At 47.1% G+C, this 26,351-nt stretch overlaps 1 protein-coding gene across 5 annotated transcripts in view; it reads left to right on the top strand.

Annotated features, from left to right (window-relative positions):
- The window catches only part of HEMK1 (HemK methyltransferase 1, mitochondrial release factors N(5)-glutamine), a 259,343-nt gene extending 240,013 nt beyond the window's left edge, over window positions 1–19,330 (top strand). For all 5 annotated transcript variants that reach the window (XM_078661300.1, XM_078661299.1, XM_078661298.1 and 2 more), the window contains 2 exons: window positions 13,465–13,578; window positions 17,266–19,330. In XM_078661300.1, coding sequence (XP_078517426.1) covers window positions 13,465–13,578; window positions 17,266–17,317 — 166 coding nt within the window. In that variant the 3' untranslated portion in view covers window positions 17,318–19,330. The remainder of the gene's footprint in view (window positions 1–13,464; window positions 13,579–17,265) is intronic.
- Window positions 19,331–26,351: the final 7,021 nt, after the last annotated feature.

Raw genomic sequence — 26,351 nt, 5'->3', positions numbered from 1 at the left:
CCGGCCCCCAACCCTGGCAGCCCCCCGGGGAATTGCCGGGTGCCCACAGGGGCCCCTCCAGTTTCGTTATGCCACTGGTCAGCACTGCGAGCCCCAGGGGAGAAGCACCTCTCTTCTGGGCCTCGCATATATGTGTAGCCCTGGAGCGAATAGGGGAAGGATCCCACCTTTTCTGGGCCTCACAGTACTGGATCATGGCTGCGAGTCCCAGGGAAGGGGCCCCTGGCTGCAAGGCTGAACCCTATTTGGCACTGTTGGCCTCCAATTGGCGATCCTGTCCGGCTGCTCACTCAAAGCCTTACATGACAACCCATTGTTCTGCATTTTGGTGCTCTGGCACTTTCAAAGGACAAGCCACTCCCACGCTTTCATCCCTTTTTGAGCTGTGTTAGAACTGGGATTTCTGGTTGGCTAAGGCTTGCGCCCAAGCCAGGCAGAAACCACCATTCTAGTCAGGGCAAGGGGAGTCACACGCCAAGATGACCCCTGCTCACCCCCTTGGTAGCTTGGCACGAGCAGACAGGCTTATCCCGGAGACGATGTGTAAAGCATTTGGGCACGCACACAGCAACAACATCCCAGGCACACCACAAAAGGAACTCCACACAAGGGTATATAAAAATAACTTTTGTATTATCAAAAACACATCAGATAGTATCACACAATATACATTGTGCCAACTGGCACGGGCAATATTCACACAGGATTATTTACATAGGACAGTGCCACGTGGGCCACTGTCAGAAACAAGCACTTGTTAGAACTAGTACTTAGATCAGTTGTAGCACAAACTGACAATTGTAGAACACCACCAGTAACCACTGGTAAAGGTAGGTACACACTACGCAATACTAATAACCATCGGCCTAGATCACGCAGGGACACAAACTCACTAGTATAACATACTAGGCAAAGCAAACTTCTAAGCATGAGCACCTTTAGAAGTATAACACAAGCATAAAGACAAAGCACATTATGCATAAATCACTTTAGGCCTAACCAGTAGAAATACAGTAGGCAATCTCCTCACTAGTCTAAACACATTAGACCCTAACCCCTAAGAATAACTCACATTTAGGGGCGTAACTCACAGAGTGAAAACATTTCAATAGCATAAACCTACATAGGTAAAACAACCTCATAATCACAAACCAAAGTTTTAGAGGTATCAGATACAGGGTGCGCCAACTATAAACCATACATTTCCTAGCACCACATCACTCTAGCCCATAAATCCCATTAGGCAATTATCATCACAAACATAGTGGAAGTTCACATTGCGCAAAAATCACTTTAGGGCCTTGCGCCCTATCCACATACCAGCCCCCCTGGCCAACTGGCCATCTCAAGGAGGGGCTCAAATGCCCTGTGTCCAGAATGTAAGGGCGCGCTGCCAATGCAGCGCCAGTCAGGGGTGCGCCACCGGCGCAAACCTAAACGTTGCAGCTGCCCACTACTTGCTGGGCAGCTGGGACAAATCACAAGGGCCTAAACGCTGCAGCTGGCACTAAGTGCTGCGCAGCTGTAGAAGGCCTGGCACCTCCGTGCCACTTCTGTCCTTCTCAGGGACTCTCTCTCCCTTGGCGCCTAAACGGTGCAGCTGCCCACTAATTGCTGGGCAGCTGGGAATCAGCAAAACTGTGACAGGGCCCTCACTGGCCCTAGGACCAAAACTGCGCCAGACTGAGCCATCTGGCTCTGAAAACAAATATGCGCAGGCTGGAGCCACCCTGGGCTCTGATAAATAAAGATGTTCCCCAAACACTAAGGCATCCCATGGGGAAAACACGGCCTCTCGACATGCCTATCCTACAACTGGGGCAACTACGGGCCCATCTGGCAGTAATGGGGGAGCCCCTCGGGCTCTAGAGGCCCCATAAGCTACGACGGTGGAGCCATTCAGGCCCGGGCAACATCTGGAGCCATCTGGGCTTGGAAATAAACACATGGCCCCATAAACACGGGTGAGCGACCAGCTGCCGTTTTAAATAAATGTGCCCACGATGCTCTCTTAAGAAAATATGCCCGCAAGCACTGGTGGGCAATGGGCTAGTAGAGCTGGCTGGCTCCGGGACCAAAATCATGCCTGCCTCGTTGCAGCGGCCCGCAACTGCGGTGCCACTGTGAAGATCAGCCCCACACTGGGGGCACCAACCAAAAGGCTCATGGGCCCTCTGGCCCCTTTTAATTTACCATGGTTACGTTTGAGCGGCCCACTGCAGGACGGGGCCGCTCAGAAGCGCACATCACCCTGTGCCCTGATCAGGCACCATCAACATTCCCCAAGGAGCCTCCCCCAGCCCTTCCTCACTCACCGAGCTGCTCGCTGGGGGCTCCTCTTCACGGGGATGGCGGCACTTCTCTCGACGGTCTCCTCTTCACCCGGTCCCCCTCCTGGGACCCGGGGCTTTACGGGCAAAGGCAGGCGGGGCTCCCTTCAGCACACGGGAGTCCTGCCCTGACAAACGCTTCTCCCTTCACTCCTCATCGTTTTCCGGCCGGCGCGTGGGGCTTCCCCTTTGCACCGGAAGCCCCGGAGTATCATGGTCGCCCTTCCTCTTCCGTCCTGCGGCCCCGCCCACACCCAGGTGGGCCGCGGGTGGCGGCAATCTTTTACTGCGGCTCGGGCCGCGACGGTGATTCTCGGGGGCAAAATGAGGGGTGGGCACCCTCGAATTAGAGTATAAATAAGAAGGAAGGCGTAGGGTGGGCACCTGCGCCTAAATAATTAAATAAATGGGGTGACACCCGTAATTAGCAATATAAATGGGCATAATGCAGGGTGGGCACCTGCGAGGAGCACAAGGCAGGGAGAATCCCCAGCACTCACTGCAGCCCATTGCTGCAGGGCGGAAACAAAGCGCTCCTTTAGGAAAAATAAGGCACCCACTAGGTTCTGGGGCACAGCAACCATCAAGCCCCCAAGGAAAGACTCCCAGAGCAAAGGGGTCCCAGCAAAAGGTCTCCAGGGCAAGGAGAAAGTCTCCCAGCCATCCTCAGGCCAGGCAGAAGGGTCCAAAAGAAGTCCTCCTGCAATCCAGGGGCTGGGCAGGGCCCAGGGAGGCAAGCCTTCCCCTGGGAACCAGCAGCAGCACGCCCCTGGTAGATTCCAGTCAGAAACAAGAACATTTTAAATGAGGTCACAGCCTCTTTTTATACACCATTTCCCTTTGTCTGTGGCTACAGGGTGAAGGGGAAACCAGATGCAACTGGTTTTGGAGCACTGTGTGGTGCTCAGCCCCTCTTCCCATTCATTGGCCAGGCTAGGGTCATCAGTCGCACCACAGGGGGCAGAGCCAGCATTGTGTGGGGAAAGCCCAGCCCTATTCAGGTCCCAGGTGTACTCCTCCCTCACATCAATCATGCAGATCTCCCATTCACCACCGGGGCATACTCATCCTGACTTCTGGAGCCAGGCACACCAGCCAGCTCCAGCCAATCACAAGCCAGCACATTCACTGCACAGACACACCAACTTCTAGAAGTGGCACTTCCACACTAGACACATTAAAGCCGCACACATCATCGCGCAGCATTCAATCTCACGAGTTCGCACATACCAAACTCGACCCTGCACTCCCCAAACATCAGGAACAACCATGGACACACATACCCCCATGCATTCCTATGGGAGGACAGGCCACTCACCACACATACACAGAGAGCTCACACACTTTACACTGTACCACAGTGAAAAAGTGCGCAGAGGCCTAAAATCACCAACACCAGGTTACAGAAACAGGCTAGGCTAAAGCAAAAAGTTGCGGGGTGAACCTGCCAAAAGGCCCAGGTCCAACACAACCCCCTTCCAGCCAAAACGCAGGGCAGACCAATCACCACCGTGATGGGCTTCCCTGCTTTAGGCGATAGAATACGGACGCGGGCCCGCACGGCATTGACACCCTCCGGTTCGACGCCATTCTGAACCCACATGGTTACCTCCAAACCAGAACTCTCTGGCCAAACTAGGATACCCCACTGGCACTCTCTAGTCGTCCATAGCCAGAACCAGGCCCTAGGCCATCCAGATTTCACAGGTCCTGACCACTTCACAGAGTGGGGGGCAGTAACCCCTGGCACACAATCCCCATTTTCCACTCTCCCTCTCAGTGTAGCTACAACTACCACTGATTCTTCAACCTAGGGTCCGCACCCTCAGGCTGTCCAGAGGTCACGGGCAAGAATGCCCCACCCTACCTCTACTTCTGGGGTTCCGCACCCTCCCAGGGAAGCACCTACCAGAACACAACTCTCCCACCAGATCAGGACCTCTCTCCATCAACTGGTCTACCACCTGGGATCTGGAAACTATTTCACTTCGGAGGTACAAAGCACACAACACAGTCCCTCTTCAAGCAGGTGGGGGGACACAGCACACAGCAAAGTCCCTTTTCCTCTACCTTAGTCGAAACAACAAACTGCAGGTGAGCCCCAGAACACACAGCAAGGGCAGCCTCCTCAGTCTCTTCAGCTGATCTACTTCGGCAGAGATTCCTTCTTGACCTGGAAGTTTTCTAATCTCCCAACCTAGGGTCTAAACCCTCAGGTTGCACCGGGCGTCAGAGGCAAGGACGCCCTCCCTCTGCACCCCCTTCCAGAGTTCTGCACTCTCCCACCTTGGAGCGGTACCCCTGGAAGCCAAACCGGTCAGGACACTGGTTACAGATGCCCTTCCTTCCAGGTCAGGCTGAACCTGAACCTCCCCCCTCCTCGGGGAACGACCTCCAGAGGCCCCACAAATGGTCAAGCACTCTAGACGGTCAAATGCACAGCGAACCAGGACTTCACGGGGAGCACGCATGCCCCCCACCCTGAGGGTGACACATAACTACTGTGTCGTGTGACAGTCTGCCTGGCTCTAACCTCGCGACCTCCTGTCCACCTGACAGGGCGCAGAGATCCCCCAGGACAGAAGTGGCATCACCATGGTCACTCACTGGTGGCCCAGCCCGTCGGGCTGGCCCCTGACCCACTGGTTCTTCCACTGGGGACTCTTTCCCCCTCTCACTCCTCAACCAGTGACTTCTGCACCCTCTACTTAGGAGAGGTACTGCCCAACACCAGGACCACCGGAGTTCTGGTTACAGACACTCCCCGTCCTCTAGACAAAGGAAGATCCTCCTCAAATGACCTGTAAGTACAGCCTAGGCCCCTGTCCTGGCGCTCCCTTAGGGAACCCTCCAGGCCCTGAGACAGGGTTACGGGCCACCGTGGGACACACCGTCCCACACTCACTCTGCCTCCACTGAGACAGGACGTGAGCCCCTACACCCCTCCCATTCTACTGGGAACCAGCTGGGCTACACATGAACCTCTTCCCCTAAAACAGGATCATCAGATACACAAGCCACTCCTTTTGGCATTACTCCCCAATGCCTCTGCAAGACATCTAACACACAGCAAGATGTCCACCTTCTCGTCCAGTGTCTCTGCAGGACCTCCTGCACGCCACCAGAGGTACACCTCCCGTGCAAGCTCCTTTTATCACAAAGAAAACACACACCAACTCCTCCAGTTCAACACACCACTCATCCACACACTCCCCCTCCAGACTGGTGAGACAGTTCCTCACTGCCCCTGACTCTCAACCTGTACACCTCTTACTGAGCACCAGGCACCATACTCTGGGAACTGGGAATGGGACTTCACGCACTGGACACATTTTAGCTGCCACCACTGGATCCTACCATATTGGGGAATCCAGACACACACACTACACTCGGGATAACCACCCTACCGAGCTAGCCTTTTCTCCTGCACACTCCCTCTCTTCCATCTACCCATACCTCTGGGGACAGGAACAGGGATTGGGCACTGGACCCAGCAAGGGACTCCCTATCTACTGGCCTCCCACCCTGTCATTTTCTCTCTTCTGCCACTAAACATAAAGCGCAGGAACACCATTTGAAAATGACACTCTTGAGGAAAAACAAAATCACAAACAATAATCCTCTACATGTGACTATCTAAAATGCAGAGTTTTGTAATGTAGCCAGCTGTCACTGTGGTACTGCGCAAACACAAGTCCTAATCCTCACTGCTGATCACCAATGTTAGAACTGGTATTTCTGGTTGGCTAAGGCTGGCGCCCAAGCCAGGCAGAAACCACCATTCTAGTCAGGGCAAGGGGAGTCACACGCCAAGATGACCCCTGTTCACCCCCTTGGTAGCTTGGCACGAGCAGACAGGCTTATCCCGGAGGCGATGTGTAAAGCATTTTCGCACGCACACAGCAACAACATCCCAGGCACGACACAAAAGGAACTCCACGCAAGGGTATATAAAAATAACTTTTGTATTATCAAAAACACATCAGATAGTATCACACAATATACATTGTGCCAACTGGCACGGGCAATATTCACACAGGATTATTTACATAGGACAGTGCCACGTGGGCCACTGTCAGAAACAAGCACTTGTTAGAACTAGTACTTAGATCAGTTGTAGCACAAACTGACAATTGTAGAACACCACCAGTAACCACTGGTAAAGGTAGGTACACACTACGCAATACTAATAACCATAGGCCTAGATCACGCAGGGACACAAACTCACTAGTATAACATACTAGGCAAAGCAAACTTCTAAGCATGAGCACCTTTATAAGTATATTTACAACAAGGGGTGGTGAGGGACAGAGTCTCTGAATTAAGCAGAATACTCTCACCCAGTCAAAAGATCAGGGCTAGATCCAACACCGTTTTTTAGCTCATTGCACCATCCCAGTTTCAGAACCTGGCTGTATGCAAATTAGTCTGTTCCTGTCCCAGTGCATGATGGGAACAGGGCAAACCAAACTACAAAAGCCAATTCTGACACTGGGAAGGAAACAAGCTTCCGGGGACCGGTTTCTGGCATTACAGCCGTCTTCGGCCCGGCTTGCTTGAATCCTGATGGTGCAATGAGCAAGGGACTCATGTCTGAGTATACCCTTTCACGCTTAGGGTGGACAAAAATATTTACAACAAGGGGTGGTGAGGGACAGAGTCTCTGAATTAAGCAGAATACTCTCACCCAGTCAAAAGATCAGGGCTAGATCCAACACCGTTTTTTAGCTCATTGCACCATCCCAGTTTCAGAACCTGGCTGTATGCAAATTAGTCTGTTCCTGTCCCAGTGCATGATGGGAACAGGGCAAACCAAACTACAAAAGCCAATTCTGACACTGGGAAGGAAACAAGCTTCCGGGGACCGGTTTCTGGCATTACAGCCGTCTTCGGCCCGGCTTGCTTGAATCCTGATGGTGCAATGAGCAAGGGACTCATGTCTGAGTATACCCTTCCACGCTTAGGGTGGACAAAAATATTTACAACAAGGGGTGGTGAGGGACAGAGTCTCTGAATTAAGCAGAATACTCTCACCCAGTCAAAAGATCAGGGCTAGATCCAACACCGTTTTTTAGCTCATTGCACCATCCCAGTTTCAGAACCTGGCTGTATGCAAATTAGTCTGTTCCTGTCCCAGTGCATGATGGGAACAGGGCAAACCAAACTACAAAAGCCAATTCTGACACTGGGAAGGAAACAAGCTTCCGGGGACCGGTTTCTGGCATTACAGCCGTCTTCGGCCCGGCTTGCTTGAATCCTGATGGTGCAATGAGCAAGGGACTCATGTCTGAGTATACCCTTCCACGCTTAGGGTGGACAAAAATATTTACAACAAGGGGTGGTGAGGGACAGAGTCTCTGAATTAAGCAGAATACTCTCACCCAGTCAAAAGATCAGGGCTAGATCCAACACCGTTTTTTAGCTCATTGCACCATCCCAGTTTCAGAACCTGGCTGTATGCAAATTAGTATATAAGTATAACACAAGCATAAAGGCAAAGCACATTATGCATAAATCACTTTAGGCCTCACCAGTAGAAATACAGTAGGCAATCTCCTCACTAGTCTAAACACATTAGACCCTACTCCCTAAGAATAACTCACATTTAGGGGCGTAACTCACAGAGTGAAAACATCTCAATAGCATAAACCTACATAGGTAAAACAACCTCATAATCACAAACCAAAGTTTTAGAGGTATCAGATACAGGGTGCGCCAAACATACTATAAACCATACATTTCCTAGCACCACATCACTCTAGCCCATAAATCCCATGAGGCAATTATCATCACAAACATAGTGGAAGTTCACATTGCACAAAAATCACTTTAGGGCCTTGCGCCCTATCCACATACCAGCCTCCCTGGCAAACTGGCCATCTCAAGGAGGGGCTCAAATGCCCTGTGTCCAGAATGTCAGGGCGTGCTGCCAATGCAGCGCCAGTCAGGGGTGCGCCACCGGCACAAACCTAAACGTTGCAGCTGCCCACTTCTTCCTGGGCAGCTGGGACAAAGCACAAGGGCCTTAACGCTGCAGCTGGCACTAAGTGCTGCGCAGCTGGAGAAGGCCTGGCACCTCCGTGCCACTTCTGTCCCTCTCAGGGACTCTCAGGGACTCTCTCCCTTGGCGCCTAAATGGTGCAGCTGCCCACTAATTGCTGGGCAGCTGGGAATCAGCAAAACTGCGACAGGGCCCTCACTGGCCCTAGGACCCAAACTGCGCCAGACTGAGCCATCTGGCTCTGAAAACAAATATGCGCAGGCTGGAGCCACCCAGGGCTCTGATAAATAAAGATGTCCACCAGACACTAAGGCATCCCATGGGGGAAACACGGGCCTCTCGACATGCCTATCCTACAACTGGGGCAACCACGGGCCCCTCTGGCAGTAATGGGGGAGCCCCTCGGGCTCTAGAGGCCCCATAAGCTAGGACGGTGGAGCCATTCAGGCTCAGGCAACATCTGGAGCCATCTGGGCTCGGAAATAAACACATGGCCCCTTAAACTCGGGTGAGCGACCAGCTGCCGTTTTAAATAAATGTGCCCACAATGCTCTCTTAAGAAAATATGCCTCCAAGCACTGGTGGGCATTGGGCACGTAGAGCAGGCTGGCTTCGGGACCAAAATCATGCCTGCCTCGTTGCAGCTACCCGCAACTGCGGTGCCGCTGTGAAGATCAGCCCCCTACTGGGGGCACCAACCAAAAGGCTCACGGGCCCTCTGGCCCCTTTTAATTTACCATGGCTACGTTGGAGCGGCCCTGCAGGACGGGGCCGCTCAGAACCGCACATCACCCTGTGCCCCGATCAGGCACCATCAACATTCCCCACGGAGCCCCCCCAGCCCTTCCTCACTCACCGGGCTGCTCACTAGAGGCTCCTCTTCACGGGGATGGCGGCACTTCTCTCGACGGTCTCCTCTTCACCCGGGCCCCCTCCTGGGACCCGGGGCTTTACGGGCAAAGGCAGGCGGGGCTCCCTTCAGCACACGGGAGTCCTGCCCTGACAAACGCTTCTCCCTTCACTCCTCATCGTTTTCCGGCCGGCGCGTGGGGCTTCCCCTTTGCACCGGAAGCCCCGGAGTATCATGGCCGCCCTTCCTCTTCCGTCCTGCGGCCCCGCCCACAACCAGGTGGGCCGCGGGTGGCTGCAATCTTTTACTGCGGCTCGGGCCGCGACGGTGATTCTCGGGGGCAAAATGAGGGGTGGGCACCCTCGAATTAGAGTATAAATAAGAAGGAAGGCGTAGGGTGGGCACCTGCGCCTAAATAATTAAATAAATGGGGTGACACCCGTAATTATCAATATAAATGGGCATAATGCAGGGTGGGCACCTGCGAGGAGCACAAGGCAGGGAGAATCCCCAGCACACACTGCAGCCCATTGCTGCAGGGCGGAAACAAAGCGCTCCTTTAGGAAAAATAAGGCACCCACTAGGTTCTGGGGCACAGCAACCATCAAGCCCCCAAGGAAAGACTCACAGGGCAAAAGGGTCCCAGCAAAAGGTCTCCAGGGCAAGAAGAAAGTCTCCCAGCCATCCTCGGGCCAGGCAGAAGGGTCCAAAAGAAGTCCTCCAGCAATCCAGGGGCTGGGCAGGGCCCAGGGAGGCAAGCCTTCCCCTGGGCCCCAGCAGCAGCACGCCCCTGGTAGATTCCAGTCAGAAACAAGAACATTTTAAATGAGGTCACAGCCTCTTTTTATACACCATTTCCCTTTGTCTGTGGCTACAGGGTGAAGGGAAAACCAGATGCAACTGGTTTTGGAGCACTGTGTGGTGCTCAGCCCCTCTTCCCATTCACTGGCCAGGCTAGGGTCATCAGTCGCACCACAGGGCGCGGAGCCAGCATTGTGTGGGGAAAGCCCAGCCCTATTCAGGTCCCAGGTGTACTCCTCCCTCACATCAATCATGCAGATCTCCCATTCACCACCGGGGCAGACTCATCCTGACTTCTGGAGCCAGGCACACCAGCCAGCTCCAGCCAATCACAAGCCAGCACATTCACTGCACAGACACACCAACTTCTAGAATTGGCACTTCCACACTAGACACATTAAAGCCGCACACATCATCGCGCAGCATTCAATCTCTCGAGTTCGCACATACCAAACTCGACCCTGCACTCCCCACACATCAGGAACTACCATGGACACACATATTCCCCATGCATTCCTATGGGAGGGCAGGCCACTCACCCCACATACACAGAGAGCTCACGCACTTTACACTGTACCACAGTGAAAAAGTGCTCAGAGGCCTAAAATCACCAACACCTGGTTACAGAAATAGGCTAGGCAAAAGCAAAAAGTTGCGGTGTGAGCCTGCCAAAAGAGCCAGGTCCAACAAGCTGTGAAAGAGATGCTAGTCAGGAGCAGGCAAGGAGGCATTATAGCACAGGAGGGGTACTGCACTATGCTGATTCAGGAGCACCTTCAGCTATTGAGATGCAAAAAGTCTTAAATGAGTGATTGAAATAAATTGTATTTGCATTTTTATATAGGTATAGCGCAAACTTGACCCGAAGATAGTGGAGCACTTTACATGAGCCCTGTTTACATTGCACAATGACGCATTGTTTTTTTAGGCCCAGGGAGGATAAATGATTTCTCCAGAATCACAGGATGTTTAGCCGATGTCGAGACTCAAACCTGGTTCCTCAGTTCCACAGCCGGCAGCTCTGGCCGTAACGCCACATCCTCTCCCCTCATCTTCCCATGCTCAAGACCTGTTCAGGGAGTACGCCATTTGTGCCTTTTTTTTTTACATCAAGACTGTTTCAAAGTGTCGGAACAAATTGTCAGATTAGTGGACGGGGCAAAAGGAGATTATTAGTTGCTCATGATCAACCCGTTGATTACATTTATAGACCTAGGACTGTAGTGCAGTACTACTTGCTGTAAAGGCTACATATTTACCAGTGTACCTTGTGACTGGGCATCTTTCATCCCAGGTAATATTCAGTCCTTTTTTTAATACATGTTGACTAGCAGTTGTTACATTTAATCAAAATATTCTCAATCTTGCCGAAAAGGGAGCAGCAGAGCATTAAGTTCAGAAAAGGGATTGCCTAAGAGTGTATCCTTAGCCAAATAGGAGGCTGCAAATTAAACCCAAGTCTCCTGTTTCCACATTTCCAATTAGTGAACTAGACCAAAACGGGGGTGTCCGTGAATCTGATAACAAGGCAAAATGGTCTGCCCCTCCCAGGGAATTGTCACTTTGTGATGTTATGGGCCTTCCCCAGCATTGGAACCAGGTGTTTATTTTGATCATAATTCTGAGCTTAGATGTCAAATATCCTAGTTCAGTGGCTAAAACATACCCATTGGACGAGGTCCTGTGGTGGTGGGTATTTACTGGACAGTATGTGTGGTAGATACTGATATTTACCATAGAGGTGGGTGAGTTAACACATTAACATGGAAAGCCAAGCCAGAGCCAAGCCAAGACACTGGCTTGGCTCTAGGAACCTGTGCACGAGCCCTGACAATATTATTTGATGTGTAAGGCATGTAACAAACCTCATGTTAAAATATGATGAAGTTGCTTCAGAATTCTAAGAAAGTGTATTCTTTAACACATGTATGCATTTTAGTACTCCAGATTATATCACTACATTGAGATGTATTTAATAAAAGTGATAGTTTTCAAACATTAATAGCATTCCTGCCCCCTTCCTCCTGACAATGCCATCACTGAACTAAAAGGCAAGTCAGCAGTCATGTGTATCCCATATAAGTGGGGTATAGTTTTTCTGCCGACAAGCAACATTCTATTCTATTAAACCAAAAGCAAGAGGTTTGTGTATAGTGCACATCTTGAATGTAGGTATTAAAGGCTCTCTCAAACGTGATAGTGAAGAAAAAGGAGTCTTCTTGAAATTTAATATTTGCCCAGGGTAGCACAATTTCGTTAAGCTTAGAAGCAGGGATTTCTTGTCTTACGCTGTGCAATTCAGCTAATATCTGGGTACCTGCTTATCTCTTGTCTGTGTTACATCAAGAGTTTATCATCAAAGCTTTGTCTTCATTTTGTGGTGCATGAGGTAAAACCTTGTGTGGCAGGCAGCTTATGAGGGTTTTTTTACATTGAAACACCTCAATAGGCAAATAAGGATTACACTGAGATGGGGGAGGGAGTAGAGCAATTGAACAATCAACATTACACCAGATAATGAAGAATTGAGTGTTTGATGGTTGAGTTCGTGTATTCGCTATAGGACATTAGAGTAGCTATTATCTGAATGAAGGATCATTAGTTGTTTAGTTGTTTTTGAAGGAGATGAGTTTGTGGCAGAGTACTGAGAGGAGAGCTCTAGGCTGAGGAGGTCAGACCAGAGAAGGATTACCTTTGAGTTGTTGAGGTTCAAAACTTGGAGTTTTCGAGGAATGTTGTGTGATTTCTTAGGCCTGTTAAACCACAAAGAGACCTAAGAAATCACCAAGATACGGTGGGGTGGTTTCATGAATGACTTTGTGGAAAGTTTGATTTTGGCCAACATGGGCAACCAATGAAGCTCCCAAAGTATTGGAGTTATATGTTCAAACTTGCCTGCAAGGTGCTAGCCTGGCTGGTAAGCCTAGTACTGCTCTAGGCAGTTCGAAAACTGATTGATGAACTCAACTACAGCCGTAATCCTTCGCCTATCTGGGTGTCTCGACCTGAACCTTTTCAGACTGTCAGCCACCACTCTCTAGCACTGCTCATATTCTATTGCTATGAATGCAATGATATGCAGTGAAAAACAAACAATTGCATGTGGAATAACCAAGTTGGGTATAAATAGGGTAACATGCCGGTCCTCCCTTGTCTCTCTGACATTAGTCGTACAGTACATTAGGGTGGCATAGTTTGAATACCACACACAATAAGTACAGCACCCCAAGTGTGAATCTCATACATATTTAAAATCACTTGTCACCAGTGCCCCCTGTTAGAAACTGGCACAGTAAAGGTTTCACTTCTTTCATTGCTTGTATCCCAGGAGAGTTAGGAAATATAAGTTATTCAAAGAACCAGTTCACGTGAGTTTACAAAGACTATCCTCTTAAATGGTTTGTAGTCAGTTCCACATTCTGATTGTATGTTTGCTGCCAAAATGACTTAATGTAATAGTTAGTGTTCATTCTCCCTTCCAGAAGTGTATTTCTTGAGGTGGACCCGCGACATCCAGAAATGGTGAACAAGTGGTTGTCAACATGTCCTGACTTGCGCCTGCACCTCATTTCCATTCATAAGGACTTCTGTGGCAAGTATGTTTTACAGAGAGATGCAGTTGAACTTCTAAATACGCTCTTTGCACTCATCCTCCAAGCTAGACATGATAATTGAAAAATGTATGTTTCATAGCATCAAGAGGAGGTCATGCACTCTATATTCAGTGTGAATTACTGAACATGGCATTTTCAGCTAGATGTCACTGTTCAACTTGAGCCAGATTCCCAATTTGGAGCATGGGGACACTACTTGCCGAGGATCCTTTATGCTATGATGGGACATCTTTAATCAGTGTCCCAGCGTAACGCTGGGAAGGACATAGGGCAGATGCTGTGTCATTGGTGATCTGTAGTGACTATAGTGGCATTATGTCATTGTACCAGCGTTTTGCTAGTCCACAAGTTGTGCCATTGCTTCCCCATGAGCAGGCATCTTTGCTGGTGTGAGTCTGTTGGTTAGAGTTGCACCTTGTAGCAGTGTCCCATCAGGGTAGGACCAGAGGGACTCAATGTATCAATTTCCCAGCAGTTTGTCAGAGGCATCCTGTATGACTGTCTATGCTTGAATTTGTGGGCCTCATACAAGTAATACAGTTAAGCATGAGACGCCACTACTAGATTGGTGGAATGGGAGGCATTCAAGGAGGTTATATGGTGACACTGCATGCACTCTGTAGTGGGCAGGCAAGCCGCCCTCTGTTGCGAATTGATTTAAGAGGAGGCATCGCTGGGCATACTCAAGAATACTGCACGGGACGATCCCACTGCGAGGACCACTTTGTCTGTGCAACAAGAACAGCATGCCCCCCCTTAAAGAGTTACTAGTGTGGCTCGACTATGGGGCATACCAAGTCAGGATGCATGCCAAGGGCAGTAAGCCAAGCCGCCTGCTGGTTTGGCTACTGAGGAGCTACTACACTAGGGACTGCGATACAACATTGATTGCCACTAGCCATGATGACATACATGCAGCATTTACTGCCTAGTATCGCTCATTTTTATGACCCCCACGGCCAAGTTGCAACTCCTAGTGGAGAAAGGTGGGCTTGGTCCTCTAAATTTAGAACATTACTATCTAGAGGCTAATTTGAGACACACTGAGGAGTTGAGATTGGTCTCCAGGCGCAGAGCACAGCAGATGGTGCGGGAGGTGATTCTCCCTCAAGGGACGCCCCGTCGGTTGGTGGCTTGCTGCGGGTGACCTATGATAGCTTCGGGAGGAGCCTGCACCTCGTGCAGGACATGCCTCAATATGCCCCTGGGATCCAATTTTGGTCCATACGAGCATTTAGAGAGCAGACCGGCGAAGAGGGAGTGACACTCGGGGAATCTGCAGGCGTGAGCACACTGGGCGATCTGTTCTATGATAGAGACCTCATCCCCTTTGATCAGCTAACTGATGATGTGGGCCTTCTGGTGGGTCACTTCTTGGCCTACGGCTGGCTAATGGCTGAATTGGGGACAGTGTGGGGTATAGTCGATACCGAGCCTAATCCACATCCACTCATACAAACAATGCACACTATGGGGAATGGTTGTCAACTAATAACCTGGCTGACTAGAGCCCTTTCCCACCCATCACACAACCCCTTAGACCCCCTCAGAAGAACCTGGGAGGGTGATATGGGCCTCCGATTGACCCAAAAGGAATGGGACAGGGTTCTACTCTACCCACGAAAGGTCTCCCACAGTGCCCGCTTTCAGTGTATACAATACAACATCTTGCACAGGGCATACCTCACCCCGGCAAGACTCTACAAAATCTGCCCAGGGTCTACACTGGGCTGCAGTGAAGCCGGATTAGACACATTACATGTGTTTTAGAATTACCCTATGAATGGCAGCCTTTAGTTGGAGGTCACGAACACCCATGCCTGAATAACGGGCTGAACCAACCCCAACTGTGTAGCTATCAGTGTGCTGAAACTTTGTGGGCGCCGAAGGGCCAGAGAGGCCACAAACCGCTTGAAAGATTCGGCACTACTAATGGTACCTAGATTGATCGCTATGCACTGGAAGGGTAGCGTGCCACCCGTAATGGGGCTTTGGCGGGCAGCAACCATTAAGTGGTGTAAGGCGATGCTACAGCACTAAGGTGGAAAGAAGTGCGTGGACTGTGGAAGTGGCCCATTGCAGCACATTGGGAAGATCTTTTAGACTCCCTTCAGGGACCATACGACAACTCCACTGTCTTTGGACTGAGCAGCATTGCACTGTTACAGCACATTGGAACTAGACTGGAAGGGTGGTCTCCCTTTCACTCCCTGTTATCTCCCCCTTACCCCTGCCCTTTACATGGGTGGAGCGTTGCAAGCGTAGTGATGATGCTTTTATGACACAAGTTGAGAATTGAAGCAGGGCGTGCCCCAATTTGCTGGATGTCATGGGTGGCCTACATGCTGCTAATGTATAGCGAATGTTTTTTTCCATTCTTCCTTAGCATTCTTCACGCCGGCAATTAAACTGGCTCATTGCCTGAAATGTTTGAAATATTTGCTGAATTTATGGAACATGTACTTCTTGACTACTGCTAATGCATGTACAAGGATAAGAGGCTCTTGTTAATTACTGCCTACAAAGATGTTTTTTGACAGGATAATATGCACTACTGTACTCGCTGAACTGTTGATAATAAAACTTCAGTTAAGATGGTTAAAAAAATACAGTAAAGCAAAAGAAATTGTGTTATTATCAACACCTTGTGACAGTGAGCGCTAAGTGTCAGAGATTAGGCATGGTATCAAAAGTGCATAAAGCACATTCAAAAGGGTGTCTAGGATGCTCCATACCATGGAAAGAGCATTGCCTCTAAAGAGACCCTATGTTTGTGTTTCAGCATGTTATGATGAACATCTGTTCCAACCTAGCATTCTGGTGTGAAGAACTAAGTTTCCATTTCTCCGCACAGTTTTACTGGGCGAACATTTGCGACCGCCTCTATATGTCGATATAAGCCAGGTACAGATAGGATGTGCCTTTTTTTTCGTACACTTCCTGAGGTGTAGCATCTGAGTGTGGGTAAACTGAGGACTGGTGAGGGAGATTTACTCAGATTTGGCGCCGTGTTTGCGTCACAAAAGTGATGCAAATCGGTGCAAATTTTCTTTTTCCAATTTACAATGGAGAAGTAACTCTAAGCAGCACATTTCGCTGCTTTGCATTACTTTGCACCATAGTGGCGTACCATGGGTGGAGCATGGGCGTTCATATGAAGCCACCCAAGCTGAAATCCAATTTGCTAAGTAATGTGGATTGGGTTTAGCATGAGAAAACTGCACCCCTTTCAAGTAGGCACAAGAAAGGGGAAATGCTTTCATTTCTCCTTCCTTTTCCGACTTTGTATGTGTGCTGAAATATACAGCACACATACAAAGAGGGAAAAGATTTAAAGTGAGTCTCAGCATAGTATTTTGTACTGGAAGGGTACCCTTCCAGTACAAAACCTATGCTAGACTCACAGAGACACCCATGCATCCTGGTGCAAAGGTGCACCATTGGCGCACGGCAGCTGATTCCAGCTCCAGTGAGAGGGGAGGAGAGTGCCTTATTTTAGTAAATAGGGCACTCTCCTCTTCTCTCCATTCCACGTAGCGCAGCATTTGCGGCTCCTGCAGTGGGCACGTGAAAAGTTGGTAAATCTCCCCTGTGACCTACAACTCAGTTTATGGCTAACAAGTTGCCTTACCTTATTTTACAATCTCTCACATCTTTTCTTTTCTTTAGACCAAGGTTCCTGCACCTTCGAAAGAAGAAAGCTTCAGGCTGCTGTGACTAGCTCCTGAGTCGCTTCACCTCAATAGAATCCTCCGTGGATGAGCTAAGCCAGAAGACACCATGCTAGTGGATCACACAGCACAGTGGCAAGGGCAGCATTTTCGGGCTTGGGCGTATGAGCTAGCAGTCTAGAATTGGATTGGATGTCTGAACAGACTACAGCAAGTTACTGCATAGGTGCCATTTAGCGGCAGCCCGGGTGAAGCTGGTTCTCATGGTTGATCCTTCGGTACAACTAGCGCAACTCTTGCTATCCCTGAACTTTGAGGTCATGAAGGCACCAAAAAGGAAGATCATTTCAATAAGAGTCTAAGAGTTTGGTTTAATGGTGCAGCTTCCATTTTTTACCTATTCCCTAACCCTGTATTAGCAAATTAAATGTTACTACATGACTGAGAGTGATGACAATGGGGGTCAGCATGTGAAAGATATCACCTTCAGTGTCTTTGGCTCCATCCATGAGTTGCTGGTTAAGACCTATCAGTACAGGACTTACAGCACTTAAAGTGGAGAACCTGTGAGTTGTGTCTCCTGGGCTGCGGTTTAACGCTGCTGTTGACTGCTACCTATTTATCAAGGATGCTGCCAGTCTAAGCCCTCGTGCAAAGCCCTCTGCTCTGCAAGCAACCAGGACTCAGCTCCTAGAGGACTGGTGATGGATGGGTCCCAGATGAAAATAAATTCCTTAAAGTGAAGAACAGTTGACTACACCAGGGAAAGCTGAAGCTCATTCAGAAGTGACCAAACCTCCTTGAAGCACAATTTAGACTTTGTATCTGAAAACGACTTCTCGGAAGTAAAGATTCTACTCTCTAAAAACTTGCCTGTCAGTTTTACTAAAAATGGGAAGTCTCCAAAAACAACTCATTATTATAATCATTTACAAGCATTTTAAAGGTGATCTGTTGAGAGAGACATTATCAATGAGACATCACTATGGTACTGGGTCATATCTTATGAAGACCTGGTCAATCACATCAAATATGTTGTGCTGCGAAGGGGGGGTCAGAGAAGGGAACTAGAGTTTAACTAAATGTTGTCAAAGTTATTTACTTTGGTGCTTGCGTATTGAAATGTCACAGCAGCATAAACAAAACATGCACAAATACACGTCTGCCCGCCCACACCCCCAGAGCTGATAACACATCAATAGGTAGGAGAGATTCCAAGACAGCAACAGTTATTGAGCTCACAACAGAATGGTAGAGGAAGCATACCTGATGCTCTGTTAGGATACAGATTTTTCTTTGAAGGGTCTGAGTATATTTCAGTTGAGATGCACATGGAGTCAGACTGGTATGGGACTAGGCCTGCACCGCAGGGGGTGCATGGTCACAAAACAGCTGAGATCAGAGACTCTTCTAAATTTAGCATAGCCTTAGATTTATCAGCTGCCATTCAGTGCCTTGAACTCTAGCAGGCCCAGTTAAGTCTTTCCATAAACATTGGTTACAAGCCATAAAGTATTACTCAAGTTGCACAACAGAAAGGCCTATTAAGCAGAGTTTATGAGAAGCAGCAGATTGTTAGTTATGTTATATTTTATAAGTTAGTAAAACATGGCTGCCTCCCGTAGGAGTCCTGGGGCGCTGAAAATGTTGACAATAACAATGAGCTTAAACTGGGAACACAACATATTTAACTAAAACCCAAACAGTTCCTATTCAAATACATTGCTTTTTTAGTAGTTTCATGAATTGAAAATGGTAATTAGTGGACCTAAGGGACACAAGAAGAGAATTCTAATGTTTTTCTGAAAGTGGTAATCACATTAAAGTTAGAAGCTGAGCAAAGAAGCCTGTTAGAAATATATTTCTGGGATTTACTACCTGTTTGTATATTGATATGTTTTATGTATGTTATTATTATCCTACCATGTCAGTGACTATTATTCTGCTTCCATTATCTCTGTTCATTCCTACTGCCCCTACCCTGTCATTGTGAAGCGCTCTGATATCTGTAAGGATCTTGTTCGCGCTATATAAAACTTTGAATAAATAAATAAATAAATAAATAAGTAAGAGGGACCTGTGTTGGTTATTGCTCTTTGAGCAAAGAAGATCATTTTAAATGACTCTTTTTTTTCTTTCTTAAGGTAGCCAATTTAACTGACATCTGTAGAGAGTGACATCTGCACATCAATCCAGACAAAGATCATTCATGTGGCTTGAAGCTTACTGAGCAATTTTGGGGGGCTCCTGGTTAGAGGCTGTTGCAGTAGTTGAGGCTCAAGTTTATCAATGCTTGAAATTTTTGTTTTCAACATTCTAGTGGAAGAAGAGGACCTTTTCTTCAACATTTAAACAGGTCACCCAAATCTTAATGACTTGAGTAGTTCGAGTAAGCTCATCGTCCAGGTAGTAACCTACGTTTAGAAATTGGTGGAAAACTCAAATCAGAAGGCCCCCAATTTCCGTGACCCAATATTATTTCTTCTGTTTTATCCAGATGTAATTTTAGGGCGTTATATTTCATCAAATTTGTCACTGCAGATCAACATTTTTTTTAAGTTGCCTGAGTTCGAAGGACAGTCACACTGAATGATTAGCGGTGTATCATCCACCTGCTTCGTGAAAAAAAGAGATGCTAAAGGAACGAATGAGCTGGGCCATCAATGCAACATAAATGTTAGATAGTATAAGGTCAAGGGGAACCTTGAGGCACTCCATGTTTTATTGCTTTGACACCTGAAAAAGACGGGGACATTTTGGCTACTGTTGTCCTGTTACGTACGGAGAAAGAATGCCATTTTAAAACCACTCCACGACTCCAGGCTTATGCAGGCTTGATATTAATATGTTATGAGAAATGGTGTCAATGGCTGCAGACAAATCCAAAGTGCATGGCACCCCTCCGCTTCACAGCACAGCAGAGCTCATCAGCTACCTCTATGAATGTGATTTGCGGTTGTTGGAAAATCTGAAACCCTGTTGAGCTGGGTCCATAATGATATTTTATTCCTATAAAAAGAGAACACAATGCCATTTACATGGTTCTCCCCGAATTTTAATGTGCACTGGGAGCAAGGAAATTGGGTAGAGGTTCTGGCAATAGATGGATCCCCTGAGGTTTTCTTCAACATAGGGTAAACCAGAACAATTTTCCAGGTATATGGGACTACGGCAATTGTGTGAAATTCTTAGTAAAAACGTGGGCAAATTTTTCAATAGTCAAACATGAAGTCCTAACATTGTTTAAGAGGATTTGATTTAATGAAAAGTGACAATTGGGTGAGGAGGTCCAGGGATAACAGGTCAACTTGGGCAACAAGAGAATTAGTAGGTGTATGCGCAATTCTGAGTTTATTGGTTGTAAAATAGGGCTCGATGTCAGTTCTGGAATTTTAGCAAATATCTATTTTTTCCAAAACTTAAGGAGCTAAAGAATTTTACATCCCAGCTGTATGATTTTCATAGTGCATGCAGCTAGGTTTAAGGAAAAAATTAACAATAAAAATTAACAATGATAAAATTTCTTGGTTGTATTTTTAGAGGATTGGATATTGTCTGTGAGGTATTTGGATTTTACGAACTTAATCATGCCTCAACTTGACCTAGATGTCTTGGGCAACTTTCTTTTCATTAAGTTTTTAGTAATTTATCTATGAAAGCACCTTGCTCAGGCTCCTGGTAAGACAGCCTTCTTGCTGGTGAGAATGGAGATGACATTGACACAACTATAGTTACCCCAGAGAACAATCCTGGAACCAGTTTAATTAATGTACTTGTAGATGAGTATATGGCTCAGCTCCATGCACAGGAGTTTGTTACTGAAAAACACACAACTAATGACCCCTGAACCCAGGGAGTTGTTTTCCCTGAATTCAGGGTCATTTGTTTTTTTTCTGTCCCTCACCACCAGGTTTTACCTGAGAGTGTCATACTAAAAATAGGGGCATCACATCATCCACCGTGAGAAGGGCAGACAGTATAATACCCTTTCTTTGATGACCCCTACTCCATTGGGGCCTCTGGAGGAAGCTTTCTATCGACAGCAACAATGGGGGCTTCCGACCACAAATAGGGTGGGCAGATCATCATTTTGGTGGACAGGGTACTCCATTACATTTGCAACAAAATACCCTATTTAACCCTATCACCAAACTTTAAATGACCCCTTTAGTCCTGGCCTGTTTGTAGAAATTGATTCAGGATTAGGACTATGCAGGCTGCCTTTGGACAAGGTTTATATTTAAAAGATTGTCATTAATTACCTTTCATGGATCAAAATGGTGAGAGTCTCACAGCCTGGTGGGGCAGTTGAATTTTGCATTGCAGGTTATTTCGATAGGTCTTTTATCCTGGCACATAGCACGTGCAATATCAGGCTTAAAGCCACACATACGAGGGACGATTTATTGATTGAGGTGCGGAAAGATATGAAACCCTGAAAGAGTTTCCTTAGTGACGTCAGCACCACAGTGCATTCGCATTTGCCACCTATTCCTCGGGAGCAGTTATGTTTCAACACAGATGCTGCTAGCAGGTATTGCTTTGTGCATTAGCCCACATTGTGGCTTAAGTCAGGGTTAGTCAAGAGAGTCTTGTTTATAGAGTTGTTCACAATTATGGCAGCCCTGCATGTGTGAGGGAAGTGCCTCTGTGGTCTGTCTTATGTTAGTTAGACTGCATTTCTATGGCAGATGTGATCATCCTGTAAGTTAGATTTCAGGTTATTGAAGAAGCTAGTGTTGTATGTTTGAAAAACAGATTGTGTTTCTGGCAGAGTATGTCCCAGGAATAATGAATTGTGAGCTGATGCTGTATTTACTTCCTACATGTATATTGGACTTTTCACCGAACGGGGACCAAGGATGTGACACCTTTCGCAGAGGAATACTGGAATCTTGATGCACCAGTCTACTAGGGCCCTTTGCGGAATGGCCATGTTACTTGTGGTGTGTCACTTTTACTTTGAAGTATCTGTAAATCTTCTTTTACTCTGGTCTTCTGCAGGACGTTCCACACTGGTAAATTAGCGACAACAGCCAAATCTATCTTAACATGAGGTTTACAATGGAGGATGTCTTGGTCTAGCCACACTGTGAAGGTGTGACTCAAAAGATCAAAGATTGAAAAAAAGCAATGGGGGCTTTGTGAACCTGTAAGGGCTTCCCCTTATCCGGTATTTTGCACCATTTCAGTAATTAATTGATTCATAAAGAGAGCACCCTATGGTGCTAATATCCCCGCAGCTCATACACAAAGATCACTGCTCTCTCTCTGGTGTCCAGTATGTAAGGGTATCCTTATTGGCATTGGATAGGGCAGAGACTAACCAAAAACTGCTTGCCCCATATCCTTTCCGAATAGGATTAAAAATTGCAGCTTCAGGGTAAGGGTTGGAGCCATGGGACATCCACACTACACCTCTGGGTGCTCCACTTTCTCCCGAAACACAAACACGCTAATTTCAAACTTCTCACACACACATATTAGGCACAGTACAACTTAGGGCCCATCTACCTGCACAGCTGCATATCCTTCCACCAACCACCCAGAAACCTCCACTCCACAGGACTCTTGCTCGCACTCATCCCATGCATGCCCAGAACCAGATCAGGATGGACATTCTCTTACATCGCTCCTAAACTGTGGAAAAACTTCCTACTCCACATTAGAACTCCTCCTCTCTTGAATTCCTCAAAAAGCTGAAGACCTAGTTTTTCAATTAACCCACCTACCCTAGGTAGGGTTAGTTACACACAAACACTAAGCACTAGGATAACTTTGCGGGTAATCATCCACTTTACATATACACATAAAATAGCATGACAGTACAATATTGATGATCTGTAGTTCTTTTCACAACCGTATCACAGTCAGTAGATTTATTGTTTTGCCACAGAACTCTATAGTTTAATGACTGTACTACTCACTATCAACACCAACAATATCGTGATAAAAGAATATCGGGACAGAACATATTTACTATTCCTAACTACACATCTACATACCTTGAAGATGTTATGTACATCATAGGTATATATATATAATATATATAATATATGTGGAGTTAGATATCGAAAATCTGGGCTTACTTACCTGTCAACATTTTATTTTTGGTATTCTGTCCTTGATATTGTGTCCCATCGATATTGTGGTTTTGATATTCAGGGGGGGGGGGAGACTTTTTTTCTAATGCATATTGTAAATGTAATTTTGTGTTGTAGTTCACATTTCACAGAAGGTATGGAGACTGACAGTCTTGGGTATTTACAACTAATTCTGTATTATAAATGAATGAATTAAGCTGACTCAGCGTTCTACCCTTCTGAAGTCAGTAAATTACCAGTAACACAAAAGGGGACTAGGTGTATGCAGGATGAGTTATTGTGCCAAGATGCCCCACTTTCACTTCAACAGGTTTGTCTCTTGAACACACAACGGAACCTGACATTAGACTTGTGTCAACCCAGACTTCTTGGATCTGTGAAAGGGGAAGGGAAGAACTTTCCAGAGCCAGATGTGGGGGTAGTGTAGGGAATCCCCCACTGCAAAGACTGATACAGGTATAAATATTGGACCTCCTGAGCCACTAATCAACTCATCCATACTCTCCTGAACCTGTTGACATTACAGAAGAAGGACTGCCTTTCCCCACAAAGAACCTCTCTACTGCTACCAGAGGACTGCCCTGCTGCTTGAGGACTACCTTGCTTTCTGAGAAGGAAGACTGGATCTGCTTTCTTCATCATAGGGTGACCTGAGTAACTCCACCGGTCAGTTGGCTGAACTGACCCATTTATGCCAAGACTCAACCACCGCGACAACTGCCAACTTGAAGATTCAGTGAACTTGACTTTTTGTGCTGCAGTGCCCGCCAGCAATGATCGGCAATGCGAAATCTGCACTTCATGCCACAGCTACTACAGCCTGCAGTGACCACCAACATGAAGCTCCAGCAACGACAGTAACTTTTTTTCAGCTTTACTAAGCTCGTCTCTGTATCTGGCCCACACTTCATCATGCTCAGCCTGAACGTGTGACTTTATCCCGGTCTGGCAGGACCAGATGACCACGGAGGCGCTTTGTGCTTCTAGACGCTGTAACTACCTAAAACCTCAAAATGCAATATCTCCAGTTCTCCTGATTGGATTTTTGATTTTTGTTGTCAGTTTATTTATTAGAATGGACTATATTTTTCTAAATTGGTTTGAATTTTTGCTTGTGTTGTGTTATCATTTTGTTGCTGTTTGTATGCTGCATAAATACCTTACACAGTGACTCTAAGTTAAGCATGACTGCTTTGTGCCAAGCTACCAGACGTTAAGCAGTGGGAAATGTAGTCGCTTTTGTGGTTCACCCTGAGAAGGATTGTGGTTGTTACTTGAGTAGGGCTTCAACCCACCCTCCCACCAATTACCCAATTTTAATTCAGTGTGGTTATTAACTCATTTTTTGTATAGTATATATTGTGCTTCTCTAATAATCCACAACAAGGTGAGCATTAACCCCTTGCATGCTCATGACGGCCCCCTGCCATCATGAGTCACGGTGGGCGTGTGCTTACGACGGCCGGGGGCAGTCCGAATCCCGCCCACTTTGCAAATGACCCACACAGCGCAAAAAATCGCCGCGCATGCAAGGGGTTAAATATTTTTGTTTTAATATGAGAAGTTGGGGAGAGGATGTGACATAACGGCGAGAAAGGTCGATCACAAATCTGAGGAACCATTTTCGAATCTCGGCAATGACGCGAAACATCCTGTGATTCTGGGCAAATCGCTTAATCTCCCAGTGCCTAAAATGAATGTGTCTATGTGTAAAACAACTGGTGCTCATGTAAAGCGCTTTGATACCTGATACCTTCGGGTCAAGTTAGCGTTCTATAAAACACCTACAAAAAAGAAAGTTAAACTGCACTTCAGTTCGGGAAGTCTGTGCTCCTTCATTTCACTTGTCCGAAGCCTTTTCCTTTGGATTAAGCATTTGCCCAAGTGCGTGTGAATGCATTCCCTTCTCAGCCATTTAAATATTCTGTAACCTACATAGTTCAGGCTTTCTTTCCATAGAAGATTGCTCTGTTTGCCCAAACTGCAGTGACTACACATTTGCATTTGTGTCATCCGCCTGTGCTTCTCTGCTGCCAGGCGATGCTCACCTCACAGCATTCTTTGCTTTGATACATGAACTGTAGGGCGGAATAAGCTTGGCACAGCATCTTGTTCTCTCTTGAGCGGTTACTTAAAATGGAGCATTTCAGCCTTAAGGATGCTTCACATAATTTATTTTCGAAGAAAGATACTAATTTGCATGTAGCACGTTTCGCCTCAATAGACCCACGCAAGCATTTTGTATTCCCTAATAGTCTAACCAGCATAGGGGTAAATGCCCTCATGGGCCGCACAGGGGGGTGGGAGATGTGCTCTTGTGCATTGTTTATGAGAACATCACACACTCCTATATCTGTGTTATACAAAATAAATGGTAATCTTATTTGTCTCATAAAACATTATTTTGGTTCTTAGCCACTCAAAAACAATTTCAGATAAAGCAAGGAGACCTAGAACAGCCAAGCATATCCGAAGGCCTTGTAATTATTTGAAATGCAGAAAACAAACTACAGTATTTATCTTTTTTTTTAAAATATATTTGTATTGTTTTTTTTCCCTTACATAGACAAGGTACACATAAACATACACGGGTACACAAAACAGCGCTAAGATACACACCCTGGAAGAAACCCAATAGACAGATGTGGTCATCGCTAGATAGGGCACTAGACCCATTCAAACTACAGTATTTATCGTTGGAGATGGCAAACATTCTCCCTTTCATTGCAGTCTCACGAGATACATGGACCGTGATAAGAGCACTTCCAGCAGGTCTGTTTGTGTAAGGGTTATTGTGTCCAGCAGTACGGCAACAGGTGACATGCCGCATAATCAGATGCGGCAAACTTGTAGTGTACAAGTGAGGTGTAACATGCTAGTACCGATGTCAGCCCATCAACACTTGTGTGATACTGATGAGCATTGCCCCCAGTCCACATAATGCTTACCACCTACAGTACAGGTTTGAAGTCTTTCGTTT

This window comes from Lissotriton helveticus, chromosome 9 (genome assembly GCF_964261635.1).
Source record: "Lissotriton helveticus chromosome 9, aLisHel1.1, whole genome shotgun sequence".
Taxonomy (NCBI): Eukaryota; Metazoa; Chordata; class Amphibia; order Caudata; family Salamandridae; genus Lissotriton; species Lissotriton helveticus.
Note: the sequence above shows the minus strand (reverse complement) of the source record. Positions and strands in the feature narration are given on the sequence as shown.